Source organism: Ixodes scapularis, unplaced genomic scaffold, assembly GCF_016920785.2.
Source record: "Ixodes scapularis isolate PalLabHiFi unplaced genomic scaffold, ASM1692078v2 PGA_scaffold10__122_contigs__length_95168666, whole genome shotgun sequence".
NCBI classification, from domain to species: Eukaryota; Metazoa; Arthropoda; class Arachnida; order Ixodida; family Ixodidae; genus Ixodes; species Ixodes scapularis.
The window spans coordinates 36,654,982-36,679,842 of record NW_024609836.1 but is presented as its reverse complement, the minus strand read 5'-3'; the positions used below and the strand labels follow the sequence as shown (position 1 = coordinate 36,679,842).

The following is a 24,861-nucleotide window of genomic DNA, read 5'->3' as shown; positions in this document are numbered from 1 at the left end:
ACCAGGTTGGGCTATTATAATAGCCAAATTGGGCTACCTTGTAATGTATTCGGCGTTGAAATTGAACGGTTGGCTATGTAGCTATTTTTGGGCCATTTCAAATTCTAACCTGGCAATTTAGTCTTGCTTAGCATAGGGTAGATGTACAGGGGACACTTTAGTAGGGACACAAAGCGACAGTCCACCTTTTTTTTATTCCCGCTTTCAGAGATTTTCTGCGTGAAGTCGCGTGGGCGTTACGTTAGAACATATTAGCTCCAGTGAGTTACCATGAGATTCAGCTCCGAAGACATCGTTTTTGTATGAATTGTGGCTTATCTTATGCTCCCAAGTTCTTTATCCTTCCTAACAGCGTATCTTAGTTCATGGAAATTCTCACCATCCTTTTCCAAGGAAAAAGGACACTAAAAGCAATTAACTCGTGACATCCAGCAGAATTCCATGTGGTGCGATAACGCGTGCTGTACCAGACATAACAAAGGAGGCTTTTCCGCGAAACACGTGCTTCTTAAAGCACAACCATTCATAACCAAAGACAACAGGTTTAGGAAAATAAATATTCCAAACAAAATCAAGTTCGAAGCGCACGAGCAGCCGTGTTTCCGTTGCTATATCCGAGCTTGCCATAGCGCTCCTGACACTACCCTTGTCAGATGCCGACGTGGAGAGAGTTTTCAGTCACGTGTCCCTCAAAAAGTCAGACCTAAGGAACAGGATGCCCCTTCCAACTCTTTAAAACATCATCTATGTAAAGTTTCCTTTCTCAGAAAAACGAGTGCGGTAAGGACATCAATCCTACTGAAGAACTGTTTGACCGTTTTAACTTGGAAATCATGTATGAGGCGAGTCAGCCGAGCACGAACGAGTGTTGTATAAATATGTGACTGTAAAAACAGATGTCGAATGTGTTTTCTTGCATTTTTTGTTTAAGATAAATCTCAATACATTTCAAGATGTCGGTGATCTTCAAAGATGCTCTTAAACCCTAAGTTTGCAGACGCAGTGCTATCAAATTGAGCTCGCTGATTCGAGCACACGATTTTTTGGGCTCTGAGCAATATATAGCTCGTTTCGGGCTATATAAAGTTCTTGTATTTGGATCATTTTGGGCTAGAACCTTCCTGGTCACCCAGGATGCATGCCGAAATATTCTAGGAACAAACGGGACTCGTGTATTGTAGAAATCGCACCTACCGTGCTTTAGTTTGACGCAGGTTCGGCTCATGGCGCATTCAGCAATATGTTCCTAATATGCCCCGCTACGATTTCGGGGACCTGGGCCCGTTTGCTCGAAGCACTAACCGCGGCTAAAGTGAGCCGCAGTACCTAGGAGAGGGATTTTGAGATCACGTGACTGGCTCGGTAGGGATGCGGGGAAACATGGCGGTGCCCCAGTGAGTGAGCGCCACTCGCTTTGGAACTAATATGTCGTTGTAGCTGCAATATTGGGCCCGTTAGTCAGCAACGAATGGTGCAGGAAGCTTTCGCTTTGCCTCACCTCACTTAAACCGCAAAGCATGGGCAATGACATCGCCGGATTTTTTAGATAGTGTTTTGATTCTGGGCACTCCTAAGCCTAAATGAACGCGATAATTGTCGGCATAGCAACGTCTACGGAAAGCGGATTGTTGATAGCACACAAAAGCAGACGGCGTCCCAACATACCTTTTTTCTAAATTATCCAAGCACCGAGGTGCATGCTACGACTGCAGTTGCACGCGTCGCACGTGCTGGCGTCTGCAGTAGTAACCGTTCTAAAGCAAAAAGTATAAAACAAATTTGCCTTGCACGCGCGTTCGTTAAAGCCTTATTATGATTTTTTACTTCAAATCTTTTATAAGAGGAAGGCCAGCGCGCGTGAACCGTAGAATTACACTTCCAGCGTTCTTCCCGCGATGCTTGAATAATTTAGGAAAAAAGTCTGTCGGGACGCTGTCTGCTTTTGTGTGCTATCAACAATCCGCTTTCTAAAGACGTTGCCATGCCGACAATTATCGCGTTCGTTTAGGCTTAGGAATGCCCAGAATCGAAACACTATCTAAAAAATGCTGCGATGTCATTGCCCATGCTTTGCGGTTTAAGTGAGGTAAGGAAAAGCGAAAGCCTCCTGCATTATTCGTTGCTGACTAACGCGCCCGATATTGCAGCTACAACGACATATTAGTTCCAAATCGACCGGCGCTCACTCACTGGGGCACCGCCATGTTTCCCCGCATCCCTACCGAGCCAGTCACGTGATTTTAAAATCCCTCTCCTAGGTACTGCGGCTAACTTTAGCCGCGGTTAGCGCTTCGAGCAAACGGGCCCTGACCTGTGGCCCGGCATTGCATATCAATAACAGCCGAACTAGGAGTTGATCAGGCAGCCAGACTTGTTTATGAGTACGCCTGTGAGCTACACACGTGCACGCTCAGCAGAAACATCTACTCAAGGACAGCAGCCGGGCCACTCATTAACAACCAAGAGCGAGTACTTTGTCTTCCCCGTCAAAAGCGAGTAAAAGCAACTGTACTTTCAACATGTAAAAAAAGAAGAGAAGAATATGATAGTTCAGTGTGAAACACAGGCAACACAGGAAAGTTTTCACAAGGCCGTTTCTAAACCCCTTTACCCCGCTCCCATCTGCACCCGTTCGAACCACTCTTGACGCACTATAGTCAAGATGGTCAAGGTTCCAGAATCGGAATTCATTATAAAAAATATCAACGACTTTAACTGACGGAAAACTGGTTTTGATGATTTTGAGGACGAAACAATGCGCGTATTTGGAAGGAGAAAGAAACGCTTTTTAACGAACTTCGGAGCAAAAGATAAGCCACAATACGCACACAAGGAGCTTAGGGAAATTTCATTGTAGGTCACCGCGGCTCTATAAAGCCAGCAGGATCTAGCTTTTTTTGCCGAGGGAGTGCCTGTGCTGGCATGGAAACGTGTTTGCGCATTTTTATACTGCAACCCCTTGAACCTGCGATTACCGAAAATGGTTCATTCTTAGCGCACCGAGGGTTGGCTTCACATTCCTCACCTGACGGAACCACTCTAGCTCCAGACAAAAGGTGGGGTCTGAGTGTAAAATCCGGATGACGTCGCCGGCGCTTTTCGAGCTCCAAGCATGTCGTGTCGTTCAAAAACAGATCAAACAAACAAAAAAAAAAAAAAGAACGAAAAGTGGACAATAAGACAAGTGGACACACAAAGGCGGGCGTACTTGAGGATATCTTCTTGGTCTTTTGTTCGCATTTCGAGGCTGCGTTTAGCTCGTGCCTAGTTTCCTGTTGCGTGTTGGGTCGCACGTCTCTAAGTTTGCAATCGGTCCACCTTTGCTCTGAAGTCTAATGGTTTTTAGTTTCCGAGACTGTTTCGTCGAGATTTTTTTACAAGTTTGCTAAATGTACTTGAGATGGTGAGCACAAGACAGTGAAAAAGTTAATTAAGATTGAGCAGCAAATACTCTAGACTAAATGTATTTGCAAGATACCAAATTACTACCAAACGTTCTTGAAGTAAAGTATCTTGAGTAGAATGTTTAAGATAGGCAAAAGTCTGATTTGTCCCCACATGCAACTCCATTCCAGACGCTCACCTTCATGGGCCGCAATGAGCTCCACATGCCAGTACTTTGGATTATACTTGTCTAGCTCTTTCTACGTTATATCGTAAATTGAGGACAGGTTCCAGTAGGCCCCTTAGCGGCGCTGCGCCTATCGTCGTATTCGTACGTTACTGTGTATCAACTACCTGACATGTGTATATTGATGGCGCACTGCGGCCATGAATACACAAATGTCACGTAGTGAAAATATCACAGATGTTTTTAACGTAAGAAAATTAACTAAGTCAAAAGTCAATAAACCAGCAATTAGTTAGAAGTATCTTTATTTCTTCTTTTTTTGTAGAGTGCGCATTTATTTTCACAATTCGCAGCGCTGTGTACTTCTACTGAGAGAGGCGGCAGGGATGCGAACTTTCGTCTTGGTCGAACAATGGTGTGGCGGTTGACTTAATGTCGATGGTGTAGAAGGTGCTCCCGTTCGAAGTGCGAGTGGAACTCATATGTCGCATTTCACGTCTTTGCAGCTGATTCCTTCTTGACTGGTCATACACCTGAAAGAAAAGTCAGGAAATAATTGTTTGTTTTCGCCGTCAGTCCGTCGCGTTTCCTGATTTGGTATGTTACGCTATGACCCTCGGCACTTGCATTGTAGCCACATATACCGACTATTGCGCACATAACATCTTTCCTGTGAACATAAAGTAATGAAAATTAAATAATATTTTAAATATAAGGTAGCAACAATGTACGTGGTATCACATAAATTTCCTATCATCCATTAGGGCAAATTTCCAAATTAACAAAAAAATATTGCATATGAAATGCGCAGCGCCGAATCATTGAAAGTACCACGTCCACGAACTAATTACTGGTTTCTGATGAATCAGCACACACTTCCAACAGTATTGATTTTTTCAAAGAACAGGGTGTCTGCATTGAAAATTTAAATAAGAAGACTGTGTGAAATCTTATCCTCCTAATAACATATTTTCCGGTGTGGTGCATAAATGTACTTTTTCTGTATCAAATAATGCAATTATATCCCGCTAACCGATGTGCCCGTAGGGGGCAGGGGCCTCGTGAAGCTGCACTTCTGCAGCTTTTAGGGGCGAAGCTCCTTAGGGTTGTGCCTTGTCCGTCCGGCGTCCGTGCTCACATCGATCTTGCTGGTGCTCGTGAGCTCACGTGCTCACGTGCTCGTGTAGGGCAAAAAAAAAACAATAAAAAAAATGCTTGCTCAGTCCACAGGATTCGAACCTGTGCGGGTAGACCCTAATGGATTTCTAGTCTATCGCCTTCACCACTCGGCCATGACTGCGGGACGAGTAGGGGGCTCTGAGATGTGGTAGTAACTCAAGAGCTGGGGATGTCATGGATGAAACGTTGCATGTAGCCGCTCAACGTCTATACAGGAGAGGGCGCTGCGGTCAAATGCGTATATAATCGCATTAAACTTTGCATGCATTGGCTCAACGTTTATAAATGACAGGGCGGTGCAGTCAAATGCTCAAATGCGTATATAACCACGTTCTATACCACACATTCTCTTTCTGACATGAGCGAAAACGAACGAAAGGCTCGGCATGCTGCAGCTCAGCGTCTACGCAGACAAGCACCACCAGAGCTTCACCCCAATCAACATCATTCACCACGTGGAGATGCGGTCAATTTTTCTCCTGCCTCCCCATTTTTTTTTTTATGGGAGAAAATAAAATGATTTGCATTGAATATAGATTTTCTTCCTAAACACGCATATTAGATGAGATGAACAGTTTTCTATATTACATTGCACGGGGTTGTGACTGTGTACAAGAAGGGTTTGTTGTCGCAATATCCATTCCAGCAATCCGGGTGCAGTTCGGCCCATTGTAGCACAGTTCTTTGAGCCAGAATTCGGTTTCATCTGACATTTTATGTCGTTAGAACGCCAGAAGAAGCCAAGGTACAACGAAACTTGACAGCCATTGGCAATGGTCAGGGTTCAGCGGCCCTAATTTATAAAATAAAGGCCGAAGGTATTATTCACTGCAAGTAGCTTGGCTGTCTGCTGGCATTCCTGGGCTTAGATTGCGAAAAAAGTGCCATAATTAGGTTGCACTGCTGCTTCTTTGGTGCATATGTGGCATCTTTGGCTCAAGTCTGGTACTTTGGCAATTCTGTGGCTATCCAGAGGAAAGTAAAAAAAACAAAAAAAACACTCAAACAACCCTTACGAAAATGGCAGATCTGGACTTATATAAAAAAAGACAAATATGGATATATAAAAAATTGGGCAGATCTGGCCATATCAAGCACATCAGTTTATATAAGCCTTATATAGCCAGATCTGCCCAATTTTTTATATAACCATATCGGGGTCTGCCAAATAGGGGTATATCTGCCTCCCATATCAGGGTGTTTTTTGTTTTTTTTTCTATTCTTGCAGATTTGTTCTTAAAAAATTCAGGAAAGCTGCACTTATGTGGTTTCTGCGGGTGAGTTATACGCCAAGGGGGATATACGTGGGCGCTAAGCTGTGCGATTACTCGGCTAATGAATTAAAATTCACTAATGAACTTTTCAATTAGTGAAAATAAACATACGGTTCCAATAAGCAGCTAGTGGGGCGTCGTCCAAAATCCCTAAATCAGTCATTTTCAGAAAGTCTTTCAGCGCGTGAGAAGCGCGCTAAAGGTACCACTCGTGAAGCCGGTACAAGGCTAGCGGTTTCGGTAAGGCGCCCCGCAATTTTTCTGTCTCTTATCTAGCCCAGCCTTGTACCTGGTCCACGAGTGGTAACTTCAGCGCACTACTGCGCTTCACACGCGCTCAGTCTTTCTAAAAATTACTGGTTTAGGGGTTTTGGACGACACTCAGCAAGTTTCTAATTGAAACCATATGTCTATTTTCACTAATTAAAAGTTAATTAATGAATTTTAATTAATTACCCGACTTATCGGAAAGATTAGCAGACTACATAACGTCCCCCTGGGCGTATCACTCTCGCACAAACCGCATAAGTGCAGCGTTCACGGCTTCTTTTTAAACAAATCTGCAAGAACAAAAAAAAACAACATAAAAAAACGGTATTTATGCTGGTAGTTGACTCTTCGACCCTCCACAGCGGAAGCAATGGTAAACTGTGCTGCGCTCGGCTGTAGCAATTACCCGGTATCGCGACGATCGTTTCGTCGGCATGAACCGCGAGACAGAGTGTCCGTCAAGTTAGAGAAAGTACAAGCGGGAGGAGAGGGATACGCCCGCGGATGACCGACTTAGCGGCACGCATCTCATAGCGGCGAGCAACGGCACTTTTCTACCGTTGTTTACGTTCGCGCACGCCTTTGCATCCGTTTTTGCCCATGTGTGGAGTAGATGTCCTGTGCCTATCGTTACATAACGCCGATAACGGCGATCGGTCGGCGGCGGCCCCGTGTGCAAGTTCGCCGAGACGCCGCCGTCAGGGGATCGGTTTGTGCCGTCCGCGAGACAGTAACCCTTGCAAGGAGCGAAAGTATCTTGGCATGCCGGTTAGGAAACATCATAATATAAAGCCTGAGTCAATGAGAGTTGTCCGTTATTTGATTTATTCTCATCCCAGGGTTTAGATTAGGACGGTAACTTAGCATTGTTTACCAGTATTTCGCAAAATCGTCACAATCTTTCTACAAGCGACTCGTAAAGCCACTCGTCAAATTTTGGAACCCGTAATTAAGAGTCTCTGTTTCTGTTCTTTTTCGGCGACACGTCAAAACTTTGTCGGCGGCATATCAAAACTTTCTGCTTGCAGCGCAATCGCACTAATGCCGGAACATTCTGCACCATGATTCTCCCGGCTGCCAGGAGATAGACACGGCCTAAATCTAGAGGTAACCTGGAAGAATACATTTAGGAAAAACGATCTATTGTCACGAAGTAGGTTGCAGCGCACTTACGTTGACGAGACGAAGGTGTTATCCAAGGGAGATGTCGACACGGCCACGGCAAAACCACCACTCGAACAAAGAAACGCGAAGGTGCCCTTGAAGATTCAACACGATGTAGCACAAGCTGTCGTTTGTAGAACCGAACACTAAACAGATCACAAAACATTCTTGGGCTTCTTTGAAGAAATCGCTTGCAGAACCAGACATACGCAGCAGCCACAGATGGAGAATTCACACGCCAAACTAGGTCCGGCTAAACGCATTCCGAGATCGGGAACGGCTAATGCGTCATCCCTCAAACCACGTGACCACTCAACTTTTACAACGCTTTCAGCTTAGGGAGAGAGAGAGGAGGATCAAGGGAGAGGCCAAAACGGGGTTTCACGAACAAAAGGCTTATCTTACGGGGCCGCAACGAGGGGATGTGTCACTTGTAACGAAGGTTGACAGTGCTGTGAATGCTAAGTGTGGCCTTGGGCGCCAGGCAGGTGCGATGTCCTGCTTTGTCACCAGATTCTGGACTGTAGTCACGTGACCCTAACCGGAGACATGATTGGCCTAAAACACGCGTAGCATCTACCCTGCTGTCAATATCGAGTGAACATAGAGCTCTACGATGTCCAGCTTTTGAACTCAAAACGATGCGAGTTTTACGCTGTATAGCCCACATTATAATTTTAAATAAAAAATAAACGCGACTATTTTTTTGTGCATGAGGTCGACAAAGAAATAAATATGTATACATATATATATGTTTACCAATAAATTTAAAATCATGTGTACACTGTTTCAAAGTTTTTTACGAACGAGTTACAAATAAAAGACACCACGGACAGCACATCTTCCGACTTTCAACACACGATGAATCGCCGACGCTCGCAAACGAACGGATACGATGCTGCGCAAACGGTTTTGAAAGAGTTGCATTTTGTACCCCGGGCGCAACGGCTTCCGTTCGAAGGGAAAAGGATTCGGGACGGCGAAGTAGCGTCTAGCATCTTGAGTAAGCTAACGGTTCGTGTTTACCTGCTCAATTTAGCGGGGAAATATGAAAAAAAAAAATTTGTTTCACTGCCAGATTTCGCGGCAAAATTGACGTCACGTGACTAACGTACCAATTCAATTTTTCGCTAAATTTAACGGGGCGGTTACACCGATGGCGACGCCAACACCGCTTAATTCGGAAGGGTGCCTAAGAGCTGCGACTAAAATCCATTGTTTGATTAAGTCGCGTTACGATCGCACTACGTCATATTGGCACACATCAAACATACAACCAAATTTCATTTGTCTTTCAATCTTAAAATTGAGCAATTGATTAATTGGTCCAAATACCTGGAATAACTTCACTTTAAGGATGTTAACAATAGTTAACCAATTGCATGAGACTCATGCAATATAAATCAATCAACTAGTGTCTCAGCGAGTACATATAACTTGTTGCTTCCACAACTGAAACGGGCCCGTATATCATTATCTGGGGCTATATTTGCCCGCGTATATGGTGATATATGCCTGTATTTACGCACTTATACGGCCAGATCTGGCAGTATTTGCCCACCTATATGTCGAAATACGGCCGTATTAGTTCCCATATCTGGCGAAATACAGCCCTATTTGACTGCTTATACTATCATATCTGGCCGTATATAAAATATATCAGGGCCATATCTGACATTTTCGTACGGGAAGTAATCTGGAACCAACGATTTGCTCGAATGGTTCTGTCTTAGTTCCTTAGAGCCTAGCAGAAGCCAAATAAAACGTTGGTGACAGATTACTGTTTTGAGTTTTGCTTTCTCCAAGGCTCCAAAGTTTTGCCTACTCCAAAACTAAACAGTGTTTTGACTTGAAGCAAAATCGTGTGAGGCCTAACTTAGGCCCTTAGGATTTCCAAGCTTCTGCCAAGTTCGCAGTTTCTCTGACGCGGTACCAAAGGCAGAAGGATGCACAGTAAGCCGCCTTTTAGTACGCCTGCTGTGAGAGTAGAAAAAATACTCGCATAAAGACGCCGTTTACGTCGCTTCTTGCTAATAATATACTGTTTAACTGCATACTACAAATGCGCTAAATTTTATAACAGGCCTTTCAAGCGCCGATGACTGAAAGCGGAAGTTAGGAAGCATAGACGTCTGGAAGAATAGTGTCATGGATGATCTCAAACTTCCTTATTTAGTGAATAGAAATGAAATGTGATAAATGATATTGTTAGATACAGCAGGTTATTCAACTAAAAGTGTGAAATAATTTATTCGCACTTTTTGTTCTAAAAACCAGGTTTTCATCTTATTCATTCACACGAAAAAATAATTCGTAAAATAATTGGTAGTTCTAGTATTAAGGAACCTTAACCAGTGTACGCTTGCGGTAAAATGCTAAGATCCCAACAGAAATTCCAAAGAAGTAATTTACAATCATGTTCGTAGCGCACTTACTGGAAATTCCTTTTAATTTCACACCTGTTTGATTTAGAATGTTTTAAGCGGCTGACGCTCTTCTCATGTGTTAGTTTTATAATCTGAGTTTTTGTTGGTTACAGTCGAAGAAACGGCTAGAAAAGGGTTGTGCCCGTGACCAGCCATTAGCCCAACTCCTTTAAACACAAAAATTAAATAATTGTGCTCTTTCATATTTCATGCCCTGTTGTCTTCCCAGAAGACCCAGCGATCTCGCTGTTCCTTACTGCTGTCACAAATAAGCAGGCGCCCTGTATTTAGACAGTGATATAATTTGATATTTCCTATAGATTTGAGAGTTGATATAAATTCCACACTTTCTGGAGATATTGGAACACATAGCGGCCAAACACCGAAGCTGTGGAGACAAATATAGCGATGTCTTGCTGGAACCGACATTGGGCGGAATGGGCGGCATATAAATAATATGTCCATCAAATATAAGAAAAAAAAGAAAGACGTTTACAAATATCTCTAATGCGAAATTAGAGTGCAGCTCTTGAGAACGAGGAGGGGAGATGACGAAGGGGAGTGTATTCCTCTCCTCCTCCTCCCCTTGTTTCCTCCTTCTCCACCTCCTCTCCTCCCCTCCTTCTCCTCCAGCTAAATTTAGCTAGAAAATTGATGCCACGTAACCTCAAACAGCAATTTCATTTCCCCGCTAAATTTAGAGGGTTAAAATGCCGTCACATGACTTCGTGTCACGTCGCCTATAAACGAATTCAGTTTCTCCGCTAGTTTTAGCAGAAAAATTGCCGTTACGTGCGGTCAACAGCAATTCAATTCCCCGCTAAAATTTAGCGGGGAATTTAATTGCTGTTGAGGTCTTCTGAAGTCAATGTCCCGCGAAATTTAGAAAGGAAAGGAATTGGTGTTGAGGCCAGGTGACCTCAATTTACCCGCTAAATTTAGCGAGAAATTGAATGTGTTGATGCCACGTGACGCCGATTTTCCCGTTAAATTTAGCGTTACACCGAAGGCGAGGCAAAAGAGTGAAACACCGAAACGGGCGTCTAAGAACTGCGCTCTAAATATTATTTACATTATAAGCAGAGTTACATCAATTTGAATAGTGCAGTTAATGCAAAATTATAGTAAGAGGTCTGTCCTTCAGTCTCATACAATGGTCAGCTGGGAGAGTGAACAAGAATATACAGAAACAACAAATACACGCGCAGTCTAAAGTGAGACTTACAATTCAAATACTTAAACTAAAAGTTCAGGGGATACTTAAACCAAATGTGATTTAGAATTCAAATACTTCAACAAAAACTATGCACGCATATATTGAAAAGTTGGACCCTCAAGATCAACAATATTAAAGGAAAACTTATTTAACAGACGAAAGAGAAAGTAAAATTAGGCATAAGAGAGCCATATGTTTGTACTGAGTGTCCCTGGTTCACTCTTTGTGGGACGAATGACTTGCAGACGTGGTCACCAATTCTAATTTAACGACGCAAGCTAAAACAAAAATTAGCAGCAACATAATTTTTTTATCTTAAATTTAGGGAAGAGTCTAAAGTGATAAAGCTTGTTAACCTCAATTGTTCCGAGATCTTAAATAATTCAGCTCTACGCAAGTCAGGACAAATCAGATACACATTTCAAAATTTTCTGCAACATAAATGGTTCCTTATCTTTTTATATTGTCCATCTTTATGTATCCCATAAAATATACTATTAGCTTAAATTTAAAAAAAACTACATAATTATAAAGGAACAATCAAAATTTCTGGACAAAACTGAGTGGTACCAATTCATGGTCCCTACAATTGAAGCTATATTTAAAATATTATTTTTCTATTGCTATCTCATGAAATTTTTATACTAAGATGTACTCCAAGAGTTTTAAAACTGTCTGTCTCAGTTTGGTACGAATTCATACTTAGAGGTGTAGAGTACGATTAACACCTTTGTGTGACAGAATCCTTTTCGTTTTAATTTTTGAACTTTGATTTTTTAATTATTTTTTATCACCCGAGCATTTTACTTAAGTAAAATTCTCGGGTAATAAAAAGCCCGGGTGTCCCCGAAAAAAAACACCAAAAAACACACACACGCAGGATCCACTTAAAAAAAATGATGGCTTATAAGGTCTGCACACCGATATTAATAAAACGGTTCCCAGCAAAACCGTATTTTGAACCTATCGAAAAATTCAATAATATACCTGCCCAGCTGTAAAAAATAATATAGAATGAATGTGCTTAATAAACAGAAGAAAACAAATAACATTATATGAGAACTTATGTAAGACTAATATGTGCCTTATATAAGTTATATTAGTTCTCAGATGTTTATAAAACTAATCACACATTTTTTTTTTTTTACGTGAAACATTTTTTGGTTAGTTTCTCCTAATTTCGTGAAGCCGGGATGAGTGAAGCCGTGGCCTCTAACTTCACACTTCAGTTTCCCCGCTAGATTTATACGTAAAATCGGCATTAGGTGACCTCAACACCAATTCAGTTTCTTCGCTAAATTTAGCGAGGGAAATATTGTCTCATGGCTTCATGTCACTTGTCATATACACAAATTCAGTTTCCCCGCTATATTTAGCAAAAAAATCGATGTCACGTAACACGATGCTATGCTAGAATTAGCGGGAAACTAGAATTTGTCTGTAGATCACGGTTTCCCGTGATCTACAGACAAATTAAGTTTATACGCTAAATTTAGTCGGAAACTTGACACTTGACCGGCCGCAGAGCGTCATTCTCCATACTCCGTGGACACAGACTCAGAGTATGTCTAAACGTTTGTGATGCGAATACCTTTCACGTATCTACACAATTGCCTAGCAATTTGCCACACAATCATTTTCTTTTGTGAATAGGATTTAAGTTTTGACTCCCGGTCTGCGGGCGTATCTGTGGCGTCTTGGAGAGCTTTGCTTACATATATGTAAGCAAAGCTCAAAAGAGGTACCACAAAAAGCTCCCTATAGGAAGCTTTTTTGGTACTTCTTGTGCGGACTTCCGGCCCCTCTTTTGTGCTTGTGCGGACTTCCGCCCCGCCAAATTTAGCGGTTAAACATACGTTGTGGGGCCAGAATTCTCACGCCGTGGGGGAGGGAGGGGGAAGGGGAGGAGGGAGGGGATAGCTGGATAAGGTATCATACATTAATAGTTGTACACGTTCAAGTAAAACACCTTCGTAATTCTAGTTTTAGGTGAGCATGTTACCTCAATGCCATCTTCCCCTCCTCGTAGGCAGCGTATGACTATGGCGGCATGTCCATTATCTTGGTTACTGCCATCGTATGATCCACCGGGACCCAAGAAGTTGGCAACAGCCGTCATCGAGGGTATGCTGTCACAATGGTCCCTCACCTGTAAAGAAAACAAATGCATTTGGTGGTTAAACCGACCGCGTCGAGATCGAAGGTACCCTGAGTGCACAGATGGGCCTTGATGGTACTGACAGGCCCATGTTACACAATTATTTCTGACAAAATTTTGTTTTGGTGTAGAATTTTAGGGTGGACGCAAAAAAACAAATTTTATTTTCGAAGAAGCAAAGGTTGAGCCAAACGTGAACTTCTTTGGCCATAGTCTGTGTATCGTGGCCCTAATGCGTGAAACAAGTGCCAAAGTTTGGCTTCACTTCTTGCTGTTGAGTTGTCAACTGGACCAGAAAGGCATGATTCTGTTGATGGGCATCGTCCATAAATAAACAAAATAAGCAGTATCATGCAATCCTCTCCTAAGATCAAGCGTACTTGCAAGTACTCCAGGCTCCCATGCTTGAGTCGTGTAGCTTCTCAAACGCTCAACCTTGCGTTCTCCGTTCACGGTGACAGTCCTTTCGCAGAGTTCTTTCACGACGCTGGTGCATTCCTTATTGTCCCCTTCGTTCAAACACCATCCGATTCCGCTAGGGGGTGTGTTGCATTCAAACGGGACTCCCCTCCTGCATTCGCCCAGGTCTGTCCAAAAGGATTAAGAAAACCTATCAGGCTTTTTTTTTTTTTTTTACAGCGAAGTTGTCTATGGTTTGGTTCAGGCGGATCGTCTGCGGCGACAGACCGAGCCAGCGTAGACCAACAATTTTCAAACGCAACGATGTATGCCCCACTTTATACTGCTCTCCACAATTGCCGCCTCCTTCCCGAGTCGTGTATGCTCATCGCCACGCGCGGCGTCTCTCTCCCCCTTAACATTGCGCAATGCCGCGCGCTCTTCGGCGGCTACCTGTGCGGCGCACTAGAGCCTGAGCCGTGATTAGCGTAGTCGCGCCATAATAAAACGTCACTGTGTCTGCCTCCCAATCGTGTGTGTCCTTTGTCTGTGATGTAAAGATCGCGCCACTGTCCTGATCAGTTGAACTTCAGACTTCACATGGCTCACACTCGTGTTGTACGCTCGAAAGAGGAGCAGCGAGAGTACGAGGAGCGTCGGCGCGCCCAAAAGCGAGAATGGACCCGCCGCCAACGTGAAACCGCCGTTGCCGCTGCTCCCAGCCCGGCAACAACTTCGAGTGCCGACCAAGTTCCCCCCGACAAAGACCTCGCCCGCGTCGAGCGCCGACGAGAGCAAAAGTGCCAATTCAACCGGCGCCGTCGGGCTAATGCCACCGACGATGATCAAGCAAGGAAAGCCAAACGCAAGCGCGACGCATATCACCGCGGCGCCAAACCATAACATAGCAAATCCTTAATATAGCTCAACCCCAACATAGCAAATCCTACCAGAGCGCCAGCTTCGCTGGACTTCCTTCTTCACGGGGTTGAAGGGCTCTCAATTTTTAGAGCGCAGCTCTTAGGGGCCCGTTTCCGGCTTGAGCGGCGTCGCCGTCGCCGTCGCCGTCGGCGTCGCCGTCGGCGTAACCGCGCGGTGCATCATGGGAAATGTCCCATAATGCACCGCGCGAGCCCCCCCACCGGGGTCACGTGACTCCCCTGAGGTCACGTGACCCCCTCCTCAAGGTCACGTGACCCCCTCCTCGAGGTCACGTGACCCCCCGAAGTCACGTGACCCCCGCCGATGTCGCGTGACCCCCCGATGACGTCATCGTCACTGATGACGTCACCGGCATCCACATCGTCATCGTCATCATCACTGATGACGTCACCAGCATCCACATCGTCATCGTCATCATCACTGATGACGTCACCGGCATCCACATCGTCATCGTCATCATCACAGATGACGTCACCGGCATCCGCATCGTCATCGTTATCATTACTGATGACGTCACCGGCATCCACATCGTCATCGTCATCATCACTGATGACGTCACCGGCATCCCCATCGTCATCGTCATCATCACTGATGACGTCACCGGCATCCACATCGTCATCGTCATCATCACTGATGACGTCACCGGCATCCGCATCGTCATCGTCATCATCACTGATGACGTCACCGGCATCCGCATCGTCATCGTCATCATCACTGATGACGTCACCGGCATCCCCATCGTCATCGTCATCATCACTGATGTCACCGGCATCCACATCGTCATCGTCATCATCACTGATGACGTCACCGGCATCCACATTGTCATCGTCATCATCACTGATGACGTCACCGGCATCCACATCGTCATCGTCATCATCACTGACGACGTCACCGGCATCCGCATCGTCATCGTCATCATCACTGATGACGTCATCAGTGACGTCACTGATGTCGTCACCGGCATCCGCATCGTCATCGTCATCATCACTGATGACGTCATCAGCGACGTCACTGATGACGTCACCGACATTCGCATCGTCATCGTCATCATCACTGGTGAAGCCATCAGTGACGTCACTAATGACGTCATCGGTACCCGCATCGTCATCGTCACGGATGACGTCATCAGTGACGTCAGTGATGACATCATCGGCATTGGGGGTCACGTGACCCCCAAGGTCACGTGACCCCCAAGGTCACGTGACCCCCCCCCCCTGGTTAGTTTACCCCCCCCCCCCGTGCCCTTCCCGCCTCCTCCTCAAGAGCTGCGCTCTAATTCGGCGTTACAGGGAGTTGTAAGCGGCTTTCATTTTTTTAGAGCGCAGCTCTTAGGGGCCCGTTTCCGGCTTGAGCGGCGTCGCCGTCGGTGTCGGCGTAACCGCGCGGTGCATCATGGGAAATGTCCCATAATGCACCGCGCGAGCCCCCCACCAAGGTCACGTGACCTCGTGGGGGGTCACGTGACCCCCCGAAGTCACGTGGCCCCCTCCTCGAGGTCACGTGACCCCCGCCGATGTCGCGTGACCCCCCGATGACGTCATCGTCACTGATGACGTCACCGGCATCCACATCGTCATCGTCATCATCACTGATGACGTCACCGGCATCCACATCGTCATCGTCATCATTACTGATGACGTCACCAGCATCCACATCGTCATCGTCATCACTGATGACGTCACCGGCCTCCGCATCGTCATCGTCATCATCACTGATGACGTCACCGGCATCCACATCGTCATCGTCATCATCACTGATGACGTCACCGGCATCCACATCGTCATCGTCATCATCACTGATGACGTCACCGGCATCCGCATCGTCATCGTCATCATCCCTGATGACGTCACCGGCATCCACATCGTCATCGTCATCATCACTGATGACGTCACCGGCATCCACATCGTCATCGTCATCATCACTGATGACGTCACCGGCATCCACATCGTCATCGTCATCATCACTGATGACGTCACCGACATCCGCATTGTCATCGTCATCATCACTGATGACGTCATCAGTGACGTCACTGATGTCGTCACCGGCATCCGCATCGTCATCGTCATCATCACTGATGACGTAATCAGCGACGTCACTGCTGACGTCACCGACATTCGCATCGTCATCGTCATCATCACTGGTGAAGTCATCAGTGACGTCACTAATGACGTCATCGGTACCCGCATCGTCATCGTCACTGATGACGTCATCAGTGACGTCAGTGATGACATCATCGGCATTGGGGGTCACGTGACCCCCAAGGTAACGTGACCCCCCCCCTGGTTAGTTTAACCCCCCCCCCCCCAGTGCCCTTCCCTCCTCCTCCTCAAGAGCTGCGCTCTAATTCGGCGTTACAGGGAGTTGTAAGCGGCTTTCATTTTTTTTTTTATTCGCATAAATGTTTTTATATATATATATATATATAAGTGCTGACCATTATATGCATACTGTCTTTCCAGCATGTTTGTCTGGTTTTGCGGACACCATAAGGGGAAACAACTATGTCTAGTACGACCCATTGTTTTATTTTTATATTAGATGGGTACATATTTAATTACATTGTTCATCGGTCATGCTGCAGTTTTAGTTATGACGCAGACACTATTCGAAGATAAACCAACAGACCTGTTGCAAGGCGCACAGAGTAGTCAGCGGCGTCGAAAGGAATGTCGGGAACGGTAGGGCTCTTTGTAGGAAGTGCACGCCGAGAAACTGAAGTACCTTCTCTCTTTTCTTCTCTCCTCGGTGTCACGTGCTATTGTCACTGACAGCGTAAGCAACGTAGGGTGCGGCATAGTTCGATAATACGTCGTTTTTGTGATTCGTTCTTCGACGTTGTCATCCTCTGATGGCGCGTTTGTACCGGCTGCGGAGCTATAAGCGCCCTGCGTTTCTTTACAGCGTGTACACTAACTCTTCGAACATATTTTAGACGGTCTGCGAAAATCGGTTTCTCAATGTTGCTCTGTGATCTGCTGCAGACCTGCGGCTAGGTGGTGAAAGCTTGAAGTTAAATTATCAAAAGATGAACTTAGCCCGTCGAAGTAATAAAAGAGAAAAACCCGCTCGGGGCGATCTGCGGTAGCATTCGCAGACGATAAAATGACCCTTCTCACTTAGTTGTATCTGTCGCCGACAGATGTCGGAAGCGTTGTGGGCGCGTTAGAGCCGTAGATAGAGGAATTCGTTCGGCGATGTATTGCCCTCGGTGACCTCTCACCGTACCCTGGCTCTTCCCACGGGAGTGACGTCGCGCTTAGTATCTATCTAGCAAGGTAGAACGCCGCACCAACGACGCGCGCCTGTCCGCCATTACCGATCCTGCACCCTACGCGAGCGCATGCCAAGCGGTTTGTTATTCTCTATAGCGACCTTAGTATTTTAAGATTTGCGTTTAAAAATGGTCGGTGTTTGTGCGTTTGATGTTTTAAGCACAGCCGTCAAATGTTCGTTTTTATATGACCCCGTAGTAAATAGAAAAAAACAAAACGTCAAGATATATAAACGAAGATCAAGTGCACGTCTACGGCAGGCTCTCGAATTTCGTAGTCCACTGGGATTTCGTAGACCACACCCAATGTGCAGTCCACAGTAGGTGTGGTCTACGAAATCCCACTGAGTTGTGGAAAGGTATACATTGGCCAGACGGGCCCCGGTGCATCAATGACCCAGCACGGGAGCACGCATTATCAGTAAAAAATAAATATGGCTCGCATTTGCCTATACATTGCAACACGTGTGGCTGTGTTCCGCGACTTCAGCAGATACGGATACTAGGAAGAAGCCGAGAGACGGTCGCTCGAGAGCTATTGGAAGCTTTCTTTATAAAAAAAAGTGGGACGGCATGTGTCAGCGACACTTCTATCGTTCTTCATTGTAATGAATTTCAGTTTTTGAGTGATCGGGTGAAAAATTAATAAAGTTTTACGTGGTCAAAGCTGTATGTTGGGCTAGTTGGTATTGGTCTTGGGTTGCCAAAGGCATGGTAGCGCTTTTTTGGACGAGGACAAAAGAAAGAGAGACAAGACAGACACGAGTGCTGCGTGGTGCTGCTTTGCCTGTCGTGTGTATATATGTGTTCAATTTTCCTGAATAAAACTAGTTTAAAGTTAGCGCCTGTCCTGTATACTTCTTGTACTTGTCTTTCTGTTGCGCTATTTTATATGTTTTACTAAGATGAACCAACTATCCCAATAACGTACCCTACTATTCTGAGCACTACGAACGGCCAATCAATTAAATGTAAATAACTTAAAAACAAGCTAGGTTACTGTTCCCGAGTAGTTGCCTAACGCCGAGTCGCTGGAAGTTTGTTTCGTAACTCTCCGTCTTGCCTAACTCGTCCTCTGTCTTAACGCCTTCCAATTTAACAGATGATTTTACAGAAAAACATATGTTGCTGCCATGGTCACAAAGATAGGTTCTCCTTTGCTAACCTTTTTGTGGGTTTCGTTGAAAAGTCCCTCTTCGACAAACTCCTCCTTCTTCTTCCCGACTTCTACGGACGCTATATCAATAAAATCTTCGGATACCCCCCCCCCCCCCCCCCCCCGCACGCGGTCAATTCTTTCTTTCCACAACTAGAAAACGCGCAAACTTTTCTAAAATTCACCTCCTCAAATTCTACTTCCGCTACCTTTCTTGATCTCACCATCTCTATCGTGAACAACCGCTTTAACGCGTCTGATCATTACAAGCCTACCGACTCGCCACAGCTACCTTCACTACTCTTCTTGCAACACCAAACGCCACATCGACTCCAAACCGTTTCCACAATTTCCCCGCATCCGACGCCTTTGCAGTGACTATACCGAGTTTTATATTCAGGCCATCTCTACGTCCACATGTTTTTCCAAAGTGGGGATGTCCTCGCCCAAATCTTGACAAGGTATTAGACCGCGTTTTCCACATCTCTCATTACGATGACCTTTCCTCTCCACCCAGTCCTCCAAAAAACCATCAGCCCTCTTCTCCTAAAATACCATTCTTCTCTCCCTAGACACAAACGTCAGCTTCTCTCCGCCACTGGCCACCTTCACCCTTCTTAACACCTTTCTAAAGCCGCGACTGTCGCCTACCGCCGCCCCTCATATCTCCGATCTCACTTGGTGCAACTCCGTTTACCATCCGCCGTTCCTAAATTCACCACAAAACAACCACCCGCAACCAAAGCATGTGCAACGCTCCTAGATGTCTTACCTGCAAACAAGTCGCTCCTACTTTCTGCGCCGCATACCCCAATACTTTTTATATTGGCGAGAGCGATCGCAAGCTCCATTAACGTTTCCGCGAGCACCCTCGCCTTGTCGCTCTGAAGCTCACTAATAAACTAGAACCTAACCTCTCCACGCACGTTTCAAATCACTTCTTCAAAAATAAACAGAGTAAACTCAATATGCCCAGCTGCGTCATCAAATATGGTTTCATTTAATCCCGCTGTCGCAAAAAAATAAAAAAATAACGCCGTTCGATTTTTAATCTCTGCAATAAATTCCCAAACGGCTTCAACAATGAACTAATCTTAGGCTACTATACTGTTTTCTCTGAAGTTGACCCCCTTTTCCCATTTCCTTCGTTCCCCCGACCTGCCATGTCTCTATCAGTCTTGACCCTCACGTTAACTCTTCCCGACCTTCGTCTCCACATACCCTTCGAAGCTAGTAAGCGTGCCGGCACAGCCAAGACCAGCCGGATCTGTCACTTGTCCCTGCGTCAGAGTAGCTACCGTGACATCACATAGTGGGAGCGAGGGCCTTAAATTTTCAGAAAGTTTTTTGCAGGGAAGTTCGCATTATGTCTTTTTCTGGAGCTTAGAACCCGTCGAGTGTTTGCTTAGCACTACACCAGCGCACAGTTGAGACTCTATGCTTAAAACTGCCAAACCTAAAACCTGCTTGAGGTTCTGCGGGTCAAAGCGATAACAAACATTGAATACGCAGTAACGTGGGTTAGAAAAAAAAACAAAAACAATGGAGCGTGCAAAAAGTTATGGAGTTAGAAACTTCTGGATAACTTAAGTACGCACCTGTTACCAGCCCAAGCAGGAGAGCACAGACGATGTGGTGAGTTCGCATCTCCATTACAACGGCGTCTGAAACAGACAACTTAACTAGATATTTTACGTAAACTGATACGTAGAAAAAATCAAAATTGTTTTAAAATAAGTAGATCAGACTTGCTTTATTAAAGTCAGATTAATTTGATTTAAATCACTGTAGCCATGACGTAGTGAATTTTAATTACGGTGTATTTTTAAACATTATAGATTGATTGATCTTTCTGTTCGATCACTCAAAACCACGCGGAGAAATAGTGTAAAGTTAAAGTACGGTTTAATGAACAGCTTTTATTGAGTACACCGGCCAAACTTGAAACGAGACAGTTTTATAAAATAGGTTATGAAATTTTTTTTTTTTTTGTGTTCTGATATTATTGCAATAGGCCATTAAGTAACCAACGAACAGAGTGAACTGTAGAAAGAAATCTCAATGTTCCGATTTGCTCAATCCACTGCTTTGTGTTTGTTTTCAGCCCGATATAAAGCTTTCTTACGTGATGATTCCTTAATTGAAACACGAAGCAAATGCACACAAAGAACATCAAATAACAAACACACAATAATTGAAAAAAAAGTATTCTGCTTAGTTTTGCGGATAAAGTTTGATTTAAAGAATTTGAGTGCATGAGCAAATATTGTATTTGTGCAGGCGAGCTGGTGAATATTAACCATGTTGGATTCAGGAGGTGGATTGAATAAACAAGTTAGCTGAGTTTGAAACGTCGTCCGGTCTATTTTCTGTCTCTTCTACGCTTTGATGTTTCTTCTCTACCCGAGTCTTAAGTTAACCCAGCATGGTTATCTCAGTAAGACCGGTCTGGTTTAAATCACAATTTAAATCATAATTTAAGTCACAACCTAAATCATCTAGGTTTTTATTCTCTATCTTGCTTGAGACGTATGTAGCTTTGTTGTGCAAGTAATTTCGCGGTCCTTAGATACTTAAACTACTTACTCGTGCGTAATGTTTGGCGGTTACCGCCCTAGTAAACTTGCCACCATAAACTGCGATGATCAATGTAAAAGAAAATAGACTCTTCCAGAGGTTGGGATTTTTTAATAGTTGGCACTTTTTAAATGAATAAGAAGCACCCTTCATGTGACCTTTTGGTCTCAAGCCTAGACGTCGTTCCCAGTCGTCTATCTTTTCGACAAGCCCGTGGGGTAGTATGAAGAAGTAGACGAATCCAGCGACCTTACTGGCTCTATTCTTTTCAAACCTACGTCTATAGTTTAAGCTTTCCGGACAATTCGATTGGTTGACTCCGAACCTCGGCAGCATATCTTTAATGCTTCAGTGTATTTTAGAAAAAAAAAAAATGAATAGCGTAATGAAACATATTTCAGGCCAGGCAATCCGAGGATTATGGCAATATTCTGCCTATTATCATTAATACTCAAAAAATAGATCAAGCGTTCGGTCCATGCGCGATGGCGCTATAACTCTAGTTGTCAGAACTAAGGTGGCATTGCACGAGCCGGCACACGTGCAGAGCTCCCGCGGGGTTCTCGCACGTGCAGAAAGACTAAAGTTCCCTCTATGCGTTGCGCAGCGGCGGCGTAGTCAAACCGGCTTGTGCGACCGGCATAAGCAGGGAAGGTTGGACCACTTGTTTATTAGCGGCAACTGCCAAGATCTCGCTCACCTGGCACTTCTACATCAAACCCATTGCCAAACTTGCAAACACGGAACAGATTAATTTCTCGCATGATTATATGGTACAGTTTTATGGAACCTTCGAAGTCCGCTTCGCAAATGGCGCCACGTACTACTAAATGAAGAAATTACAATTGTGTTGATTCACGCAGTTAGAATTGAAACAATTTCACCGACAGGTAACGATTAATTTAAACCGGACAAAACACAATATTATTATGCTTTCTTTTTTTTTTTTTTTTTGCTACTAACGTGATCTGTGAGTTGCAGTGTTTTGCGGTTTTTCATCATAACTTTAAATCCACTTGATTATCCGATTGTGCATTGTGAATATAGTCTACAATCCCAAGGCATCCGAATTGCGTATAAATATTATAAATAAATCACGAGTAAATTTTATTTATAGAGAGGTTTTATGTATAAACGATCATGGCATCAGTTATGAAAACTTGCAATTGTCGCTACTCGTTTTTAACCAACTCTGACGATGTATCTACTATTATTAAACACCATGCTGCTTGATTGCCTAAATTATTTCTTCCATGAAACTAATTTTCATGGAAGGTTTAGATCTTCTTTACAACCAAGAGAAAATAATGAAAAAAAAATAATGTTGTAAACACCTAATTAAAGTTATGTAGAGATTCAAACAACAGCATATCAATCAACCAGATTGAGCGCACCAGTTCTGCTTGTTTAAGTTAGATTTTTGTTTTTTGTGTAGGAGCGAACAATCAGTTTAGCAAACTTCGATGAACGTAAAACTATAATTAATTAGCATGTATATATTATTATAATGCACTCCGCTGTTTATTTACTTAAATTTTATCTCCAATTTAATTTAACTTATATGCTTTGAATGGCGGTTTCACACAGAAGAAGGCCAAACCGTTCGTAGAAACGCAGCATAATTCCGTTTGAATGTTTTGTCTTGAAGTGTAAATAGCAGCTTGAGGAAGTGAAGTACTTGAAGCTAAAACCGAAATTTTTGGTATGACTTTCCTGTAACATAATGAATCAAGCCCCGATCTCCTGCGGTCCCAAATATTATTAACACCCGAAAGAAAAGAAAGTGGCGCAGTGCGACCTTCTTTTCTCATGTACGACGCAAACTGTCTCTAAGCCAGGAACAAGTGACATACCTTCAGCGAGTGTGAATTCTTCGGCCTTCCACTGTCACTGTGCGCTATTTAAAGCCCCATGAACCAGGAGGGGAAGCGAGAAGCCTGTTTTTCAGCTTCCCCTGATACCAAATCTAATCATATCACAAACGTCCGACCTCTCGAGTGAAACACAACAGCAGTAAAAAAGTATATTTATTATTATTTTTTTTTTGGGGGGGGGGGGGGTGAGATGGTGCTGGGAAAAGAACAACAAACACAAAGCAATCTAAACGTGAATCTCTTCTTGTTCTGTAATTGAAGAATGCTGCATCTCTCTTGAACTCAGAGTCACCAGTTTAATTTCACGGAGTGGTGCAATAAGGCAGCCGAATAAATTGCGCAGAAGTTTCAAACTTTTGTCTTTAAAAATACGCTTCTGTTGATACCGCTCTACTGCCTGCGCCTCAAATAGAGCTAATAAAATTAGTCTATATTCTGGTGCATTAAAGAAACAATAGGTAACCACTCACTGTGAAATAGCTTCCTTTCTTTGTAAAATTAGCGTGAGTGCGCGAGCATAGCTTTGATAGGCGCTGAAGATGTGCGAGACTAGAGATCCCGAAAATTCATTTTATGGGTGGCAGACTTCGTTACAAATTTTTTTTGTATTATGTCTTATGTGCCACCACATTATAACCAATTGGTTGTTCTGAGGCACGAATCAAATAAAGCATTATTATTATTATTATTTATCGTTATTATTATATTATTACAGTGTAACGCTTCGGAAGAGAGCGTTATATCGAAAACAAAAAGTTCAGTGGTATTTTGAAAATGATTTCCTGCAGCTTTCGCGCAACAAACGTGCAAACAAAACACGACATTTATGGCCCTGGAGGCAAATTGAGGACGAATTAAGCGTTTCTACACACACACAGAGCCACTTCAGCTTGTTTTTTTTTTTTTTTTTTTTTTTTTAAAGCAGCACTCAAGTAATCATCACATGAAAAAAAAAAGTAGTCTTTGAATTTAGCGTTGTGATTTATATTTATTTTTTTTCCATAAAAACAAGATTGGCATAAAGAGGGACTCTAATCCAGAAGTATCGAACATGTGGCTCGAGACACAGATCAGGCGGTTGTGAAGCTCCTTTCTCCTCTCTCGAGTGCTACGTGCTTCTGAAACTAGTGTCTCTTGTCGTCGGTAAATATACGCCCAAGATGTAACTTTGCTCGTATAACGTACCCACATGCATCTTTTTTTTTTTTTAATTACGTTTTATTCTGAGCTAAATGTTTTTTTTCTTGATTTTTTGCTCGTCACCATCTTTTTCTTTTGTTACTCAACTGTACGACAATCCCACAACTACTTGTCTACAAGCGCGAGGTCTTTAGCATGCAGATTGATCGCAAAACGTTTTGCTCATCAGGAACAGCTTTCAAAT

At 44.0% G+C, this 24,861-nt stretch overlaps 1 protein-coding gene across 1 annotated transcript; it reads right to left on the bottom strand.

The window, feature by feature from the left end:
- Window positions 1-3,898: 3,898 nt before the first annotated feature.
- On the bottom strand, window positions 3,899-20,679 carry LOC120839769. Its single transcript, XM_040210147.1, has 4 exons — window positions 20,625-20,679; window positions 13,643-13,845; window positions 13,103-13,249; window positions 3,899-4,104 (listed from the first exon to the last, which is right to left on the bottom strand). The coding sequence occupies exons 1-4, from the start codon at window positions 20,677-20,679 to the stop codon at window positions 3,937-3,939; spliced, it is 573 nt and encodes a 190-aa protein (XP_040066081.1). The 3' UTR covers window positions 3,899-3,936.
- Window positions 20,680-24,861: the final 4,182 nt, after the last annotated feature.

Bases quoted from the DNA above. Each gene is read 5' to 3' on its own strand.
- LOC120839769 (XM_040210147.1), bottom strand. From the start codon at position 20,679: ATGGAGATGCGAACTCACCACATCGTCTGTGCTCTCCTGCTTGGGCTG. The intron at 13,250-13,642 runs GCAAGTACGCTT...TTTTCTTTACAG, and splicing joins CATGGGAGCCTGGAGTACTT to GTGAGGGACCATTGTGACAG. The intron at 4,105-13,102 runs GTAACATGCTCA...CTTTTCTTTCAG, and splicing joins GAGGGGAAGATGGCATTGAG to GTGTATGACCAGTCAAGAAG.